The sequence below is a fragment of the Cyprinus carpio genome, chromosome B8 (genome assembly GCF_018340385.1).
Source record: "Cyprinus carpio isolate SPL01 chromosome B8, ASM1834038v1, whole genome shotgun sequence".
NCBI lineage: Eukaryota > Metazoa > Chordata > Actinopteri > Cypriniformes > Cyprinidae > Cyprinus > Cyprinus carpio.
In genome coordinates, this window is record NC_056604.1 from 588,237 (window position 1) to 596,161 (window position 7,925).

At 40.8% G+C, this 7,925-nt stretch overlaps 1 protein-coding gene across 4 annotated transcripts in view; it reads right to left on the minus strand.

Annotated features, from left to right (window-relative positions):
- LOC109095134 (spermatogenesis-associated serine-rich protein 2-like) overlaps window positions 1-4,671 on the minus strand; it is a 19,532-nt gene extending 14,861 nt beyond the window's left edge. Inside the window, exons 1-4 of one of the 4 annotated variants that reach the window (XM_042729160.1) lie at window positions 4,517-4,671; window positions 2,725-2,770; window positions 169-248; window positions 1-44 (exon numbers count right to left, since the gene is read on the minus strand). The exon at window positions 1-44 is cut by the window's left edge and continues 65 nt beyond it. In XM_042729160.1, the coding sequence (XP_042585094.1) occupies window positions 1-44; window positions 169-248; window positions 2,725-2,749 (149 nt within the window). In that variant the 5' untranslated portion in view covers window positions 2,750-2,770; window positions 4,517-4,671. Of the gene's footprint in view, window positions 45-168; window positions 249-2,724; window positions 2,771-3,686; window positions 3,890-3,927; window positions 4,103-4,516 lie in introns of those variants that run through there. The other 3 variants (XM_042729163.1, XM_042729161.1, XM_042729162.1) reach the window with 3 other exon arrangements.
- Window positions 4,672-7,925: the final 3,254 nt, after the last annotated feature.

Consider the following 7,925-nt stretch of genomic DNA (forward strand, 5'->3'; position numbering starts at 1 on the left):
TCATTATTGCTCTTGTTGGGAACCACGGCTCGCACGGCGTTTATCTGACGAGAGCCAAAACATTGAGCGAGTCGAGCCCGAGATTCACAGGAAAGAGTAAAAACACTGACATAAAGAGCACAGCACCATCAATAAAAGCCAGACAAATGGAAGAAAAGCCCTGTGTACCTTTTCCTTCATCTTCTCGAACGATCCTCCTTGAGACATGACCATTTTCGAGTGCGTGTCGAACACCACTCCTGACACATCTGGAAAAAGAGGAGGGAGGAGAGACTGAGAGAGATTTCCACGTGTTCACTTCTGAAACGCAGCTCGAGCACTCAAGTCTTGGCAGAGGATCTCGGTTAAAGCTTTTCCCCAAAAATATGTAGGTCAAGAGAAGAGCCAGAGAGAGACAGAAGCAGAACGATCGCACAGAGATCAGGACGTCCCGAAGAAGAGCTTTGACCCCCGATGCAAAGATCAGAGTCATTTAAATCAACTCCCAATCTGACACGCTTCAAATACATAAAGGTTATTAAATAAAAAACAAACAAATACACTAAATGAAGTCTTTAGAAACAGCTCTCATCACTAGCAGTAAAATATAATCACTTTAGAGTGGAGTAACAGCTGAACGTTATAAAAACATTATTCAGTTTAGTGCAGCATTACAGTGTGCTACATGCAGTATCTACATTTGTTTTCTGTTTTATAGTAACGCAAACCACTAAGCAACCGATAATGACTCGATTATCATACTGTATGTGTGCAGAAATCAGAACAGCACAGGCCTGAGAAACAGGCGAAGCGTCCACGCTTTCTCTATAGTATAATCTCATCGGTCTTCACATCTTTATCTCTCGTTTAATTCATTTTTACATTTGTTAGCAGTATGTTTGTCCTTTCCATCTCGAACTATACAGAGAGTCAGAATCACCCTGACGACTCCTATAGTTCATACTCATTCCTTTTTAATATTTTCAGTTTTTACAGCCCCACACGAGTCTGTGAAGTGGCAAATGTTTATAGTTTCCCATAATTCCCCCTTCTGTGAGGAGATCATGCTTCGAGACAGGACAGAACGTAATCAAACACTAAAACAACTCAGACACGAATGTGATTTCCAGCAGAGATTAACACTTCATCTCTGTCGGTGCTGCCGCAGGCTGCTTTATGAGAGTAGAAAATAACACCACAATCAGTCACAGCTCAAGCACCATCATCTGTCTTCACTCAGAATCAGTGATCTACAAGATAAACTGATAACCGACCGCAGGTTTACTAGTACAGTAACTGTATCAGCAGGTTTCCAAGTGAATTACAAACAGCCACACCTTCGGCTCACACAGGAATCTGTGACGCTGCTAAACGTCAGATGTTCACTCGCCCTGCATCGGTCTGACTGGATTTTTCTCTCAACTATGCTGTCTGGTGACTCTGCTGATGCTGCCGAGCGCGTTTGTGCGTGGATTTCCCTCCGAGCAACATTTCTCAAGCTCTTGAGAAGCTGTGAAACTGATAAGAAACCGGTCAGAAACATCGGCCATAAAGACGAGTGATGCAGCGAGGCGTGGTCTGACCGGGTCAGAGGCTTCTGAAGACACCGGCTGCTCACGGTTTACAGAGCGTCCACCACCCCGCCAGAGTTCAGCAATTTGCAAAGTCACTGAGACGCAAAGTCTTCATTTGCCAAACAAAACCAGAGACTGCAGAGCGAGCGACTCGACCGCATGGCATTAAAGAAATGTCTCGTCAAACGCAGCCTAGTCTTTGACGTGATTTGTGTTTCTACCAAAGACTAAAAACCTCCCAAGATCAGCATCTGAGTGAATCAGCTGCTCATGACCGCTCTTCACTTGCTTGAGAAACGAAACTCAGGAAACAAATCTCACAGCGCAAAGCTACAAACTATTAACACAAATAACACTGACGGCACTGTCGTGTTCTCAGGTATCAGTCATTCTGATTCTGAAAGAGACAAATATAACATCATCAGCTGCTGCCATCAAACCATCTGCTGCACAATAACTCTGGAATAACTCCAGAAGTAGAAGCATATTTTATTTATCTGGTGTAAATTAAGTATTGGATGAATATTTTATTAAAAGTTATATTTATTTAGATTGTGAAATTTATATTGAGATTTAGATACACATTCAAAACCAAACACAAGTTACATTACACAAGATTTTTTACATTAACTTATGATAAAAATTCAAACTTTTTCTGGAAAAATTCTACTAAGTAACTCTTTAAGTGAGTTCACTTCATAAAAGAGAGTTTTCTACATGCATTAAAAGGCGAACAGTTTAATAAAACAGACCTGTGACATCTGCTAAATACCACTTGAGCAAATCTAGTTTTAACAGAGATTAAAACTGTTTGAAATTTCCGGATGCATTTCTGGAATTACTTGGAATAAAATTATTTTTGCCCCCCATGAAAGAGACATGATTCAGATAGAACAGCTACAGTTACAAAATAAAGCAATAAGAGTTCAATGAAAAACATAACATTGAATTCGTGAGTGGGTTAGAAACAGAAAGTGAGGAAAGAGTACTGCCTTTATAACCACTCGTGTGGTTAACCTTTACCTGAATAGAAGGCGTCACACATCTAAAGCAGCACATACTGTCTTTGAAAACCAAACCAAACTTATCAAGATATGTCTTCAGAATAAGGAGATAATATTATCGCCTGTCAGTGATCATATGAACAGAATCATATCTGGCGATCGCTCACCTTTAAAACTGCTCTTCCTCGCCATCCTCCTCAGTCAGTCACAAATCTACAGGAAGAGAGAAAATCTGAAGTTTAACACCTGCCACTGTAATCAAGTAAAACAGTTCAAAACTCAAAACAAGAACAGTGAGATGAAGAAAAAAGCACTGATGTAAAATGAGGCTGATCTGATTCCTGCAGCGCAGACAGACTCTCTGGAGCTCATGGTAAGAGATTAAACCCTGTTTGCGTTAGTCGCTCAGTAAAGTGCCATCACACCCAGAAGTGAGGCGACGGCTCCTTAAGATGTTTATCTCGCTCCATCACACGAGAAGAGAAACTGCGTGAAACGTCAGAGGCTTCTGTTACTGAAGAAACGGCCTCAGAATTCAGTGTAGAGATGTGATGCTGCATTAAAGTGCTGATATCTGTGTAGATGCACCTAAGCCAGCTCTGAGCAGCATTAAACAGTAAAACAGCTCAACACGCCTGCAGCGCAAACATTAGAATATCTCGAACCAAGCCCAACTTAAACATGACACTAACACGGAGTTAGATCCTCCTGAAGGCCAGCGGGGAGCTGGATCTTCTTCTGTGCTGCTGAGATCTACAGGATTCTCAATTCAATTCAATTCAATTCAATTCGTACTTTATTGGCATGACAATTGTTACAATGTATAGCCAAAGCATAGTGTTTACACTGAATGTAGAACATATATCCATTTTTAAATCTCTCTCTCTCTGCGTTTCCCAAAAGCAAGTATGGTCGCGAGCTCCATCGTTAACAATAGAGTTGAGTGGAATTACGAACAGAGTTCGCGAACGATCCTCAGAACGCCAGAGCTTTAACTGAAACGATCTGATGAAGGAAACTAAAGCGTGCTTTCATTCCCGTTAGCCCCTCTGAAGCCCAAAACAAAACACATCTGAGCGAATAACGGAAACGGAGTGTTAAACGGAGACAGAAGCGTTCCTGACGTTACCTCCGTGAATCCGGACCCGTTCCTCCGCGAGAGCCCGGTGTCACCGGCTGCTTTATGAGCGTTTACTCAGCACTCTCTCTCTCTCAGGAAACAGAAACCTAAGCTATGCAAACACGTACGTTTGGATGACGCACACGCCCGTTCCCAGCGGCGGCGACGCAACCGGAGCGTCACGCGGCGTCAGCACACGCGCACCTGAGCAGGTGAAGCCGCGTTCATCGCGCGCTGTGTTTAACGTTACCTGACGGCGCTGTTTGCCAAAAAGGAGGCGCGCGGCTCGCTTACGCACCCGGAATCTTCCCGCTCCGCGCCTCAGAACCGGATCCGAGCCGCGTCCAGAAGAAGAGAGGCGGAACCGGAGCCGCTCAGAGCGCTGATGTGGCACTGCACACGTGACCCTAATGATTGACAGGTGTCAAACAAACACTCGTCCAGCACGCGCAGATCACCGCTGCTGAGGATGCGGAATACTCAGAGCTGATGTGGCACTGCACACGTGACCCTAATGATTGACAGGTGTCCTCCTCTCTCTCTCTCTCTCTCTCTCTCTCTCTCTCCTCTCTCTCTCTCTGTCTCTCTCCCTCTCTCTCTCTCTCTCTCTGGCTTTGTGGCAGTCTCTTAGCAACGCCTCCGCTAGCCGCGGAGCTAATGTTTGCTAACCGAGAGCAACTCGCACGGATCGACGCGCGGATGAAAACAGCCGCTCGGAGCCCGGGTTTTACGAGCCCCGTTGTGTTTTTGTGCGCGTTCGCAGGCGCATCGCGCGCGCAGCCGCGTTCGCGGAGAAAAGGAGGCGTTTAATCAGGAGAGCGATGGAGGGAACGTCTTACCTGCACGAGCGGCGGGACTCCGCGGCGCGAACACACGCGGCGAACGCTCTTTTATTTGACTTTTGTGCAATCGCTTCTGCGCGAACGTCTGTCTTTTCTTTCAGCCGGCTCACGCGTCACTTCCGCTCGGCCAGCGTTCCCTTCCGCGTCACTTCCGCTCGGCCAGGTTTTAAATCTATTGGTTCTTCATAAAGGCAAATAATATCTGCAAGTAGAAGGAAGAAACTTAACAACATTCTTCAAGGGATCATTCATAATTAACTCAGCCTTCTTCTGAGTCCTGACCCTTTACAAGCCGTTCAAATCATTTATTCAGTACAACAGTGAAACATCTTCATGAAAGTCCTGTCCACATTAAAACTACAGAGTCTCGCAGATAAACACAGGCTTACACTTTTGGGAAAGTTTCCTATTCTATTCTATCTATAGCACAACTGTACATACAATTTATTTTATTTTTCAATTTATTTTTCTGTCTTCGCTTATTTATATTTACATGAATGTGTATTTTTTGTTCTCATCTCATGTTTTGTTGTCTGTGTTGTTGTCTTGTGACACTAAAGCAGATTCCTGGTATGCACGAACAAAGCTCTTTCTGACTCTGACTTCTGCTCAGTGCTGCGTTCACACTGTTCCTCCTCCACACAACACTCACTTTGAGATTGTTCCTCAAACACAGCATCATATGACCTCAGAAGTTACAAAAAACACCTTTGACTTTTTAGCTAGTCGAATGCTAAAGGGTTAGTTTGCATGGCTTGGATTATATCTTCTCCATAAGATCCGATCTAACCCAGTGTGAGGGCCACACATGTTACTGAACAGAGGAAACATGCTGTTCATATCATGTCTGGAGTATACACCTCTAACAGCAGGTGATGACGAGGAGCTCGGAGAACAGCTGACAGGTGTTTTTACATTCGTGTGGAATGCATTTAAGCATGTATTTCAATGGAAAGGAAGAAAAAAAACATTTCTATATGTAGAATTATTGATACATCCGAGAAGTTCCACATCCATAAAATGAAACGAATGTTTGGCTTCTGTTTTCAAAGAATTAATTTAAGCAAAATAGTTTGTGTGTGTGTAAATGCAATGTCATATCATTATAAACGTTGATATTTCTAGATATTATTTTGTTACATTGAACGGAAGCAGTGTAACTCTGTAACCTCAGGTCGTTCACCGCACACTGCTTCAAGCTTCGAAACCTTCGAGAATCATGTGTTTCGAAACAACCAAAGTCACGTGATTTCAGTAAACGAGGCTTCGTTACGTCATAACTGTTTCGAAACGTTTCCAAATTTCATTAGTTTGCCGCTGGGGTCGATCTCTCATGATCGACTCTGATCTCGGATCAGTTTTATCCATTTATAGACATTTTTAACGAGACATTTGTGTAATTAAAAGAATGAGTTGTAGTCTCTTACTGGCCTGTTTAAGCTCTCCATAAAACAAACAAAACAAGCCCTGCAAATTAATAATAATTATTATTGTAAAAACACACATTATGCAGACACTTCATTTTTTATGGTATTTCATTATTTTGATTCCATTTAATATATTAGACTTTCAAGAAAGCATTTGCATTGAGTTTGTAAAAAGCAGTTTTAATGCATGTTTAGCCTGAGTGTTTGTTTCATTTACACAGTTTGGACCAGCAGGCGTCAGCAGCGTGTGGTGTTTCGAGCGCTTCGAAACAGTGAATCGTTTTGCGAAACAATCGGTTCAATTGATTCGAAGCTTTAAAAAGCTTCGTTTCTCCCATCACTACTGCACAAAGCAATGGAAAGAAAAAGAAAAATGTGTCGTGGTGGACTGAAGAGTGCACAGTGACAATAAGAGAGAGGAATAAGGCATTTCGATGTTTAAAAAGGTTAATAACTCAAGATACAATTGTAGATTATCAGAAGAAAAGGGCAGTTGCAAGAAGGGTAATTAAAAATGCAAAAAGAAAGGCCTGGCAGGAGTTTTGCAATACAATTGGGAGAGAGACTGGTATGCATGTGGTGTGGAGAATGATTAGGAAAATGAATGGCATTAATAGTTATAAGGAGATCCCAGTAATTGAAGAAGAAGGGGAAATGAATGTTACAAATAAGGAAAAGACAGAAGTCTTAGCTAAAACCTTTGCTAAAATTCACAGTATTGAAAATTTGGATGAGAAGTTTTTAAAAAGAAGACAAGAAATAAGTAAAGTATATAAGAATGTTCATACAAAAAAACAAGGAGTTGATAACATTATGGATGAAGGTTTTAATTCTTTTGAGTTAAAAATAGCCATTAATAATTCAAAGAATACAACACCAGGGAGAGACATGATCAGTTATAGTATGTTAAAAAATTTACCAGAGGTGGCCTTTAAAGCAATATTGGATCTATATAACCATATATGGAGTGAAGGCATATTACCCAAAGATTGGAAAAGTGCAATAGTGATACCAATAATGAAACCAGGGAAAGATGCAACAAAAGCTAATAGTTATAGACCAATTGCCCTACGTCGACATTATGTAAAGTAATGGAGAAAATGATAGTAAGAAGGTTGGGTTATTTTCTAGAGAAAAAAGAGATATTAACATCAGATCAGAGTGGTTTTAGGAAAAAGAGGTCTACAATGGATGCTTTAATATTATTTGAAAATGAAGTTAATGAAAGAATATTTGATTGCTGTTTTCTTTGACATTGAAAAAGCATATGATACTCTATGGAGAGAAGGATTGTTAATTAGGCTAAATAAAATTGGAGTGGGGGGAGAATGTATAATTGGATATTAGATTTCCTGTTTGAACGCACTTTTCAAGTAAGAATAGGGGAAGAAATGTCTGCATCTTATGATATTCTGAATGGGACCCCACAAGGAAGTGTAATCAGTCCAATTTTGTTTAATTTAATGATTAATGATATATTTGAAAAACTTAATCCTAACATTGGAAAGGCATTGTATGCAGATGATGGAGCAGTATGGAAAAGAGGTAGGAATCTAAGGAGTATAGTAAAAGGAATACAGGAAGCAATACATGAAGTTGAAAGATGGTCAGTAGACTGGGGATTAAAGTTTTCAGTAGCAAAGACTCAATATATGATTTTTACAAAGAAGAAGAAGATGGAACAAATTACACTGAAATTATATGATCAACCATTAGAAAGAGTTTCAGAATTCAAATATCTTGGACTAATCTTTGATGGAAAATTAACATGGAAGAGACATATTAAGAAAATTGAAAATAAATGTAAAGGTATAATAAATTGTATGGTAGCAATATCCAAGTATGAATGGGGAGCAAGCAAGAGATCATTATTGCATGTATATCAAGAATTAATTTGCTCTAGTATAGATTATGGATGTACAGTGTATGGGGCTGGATCTAAATTAGAGATGAAGAAATTGGAAAATATTCAATCTAAA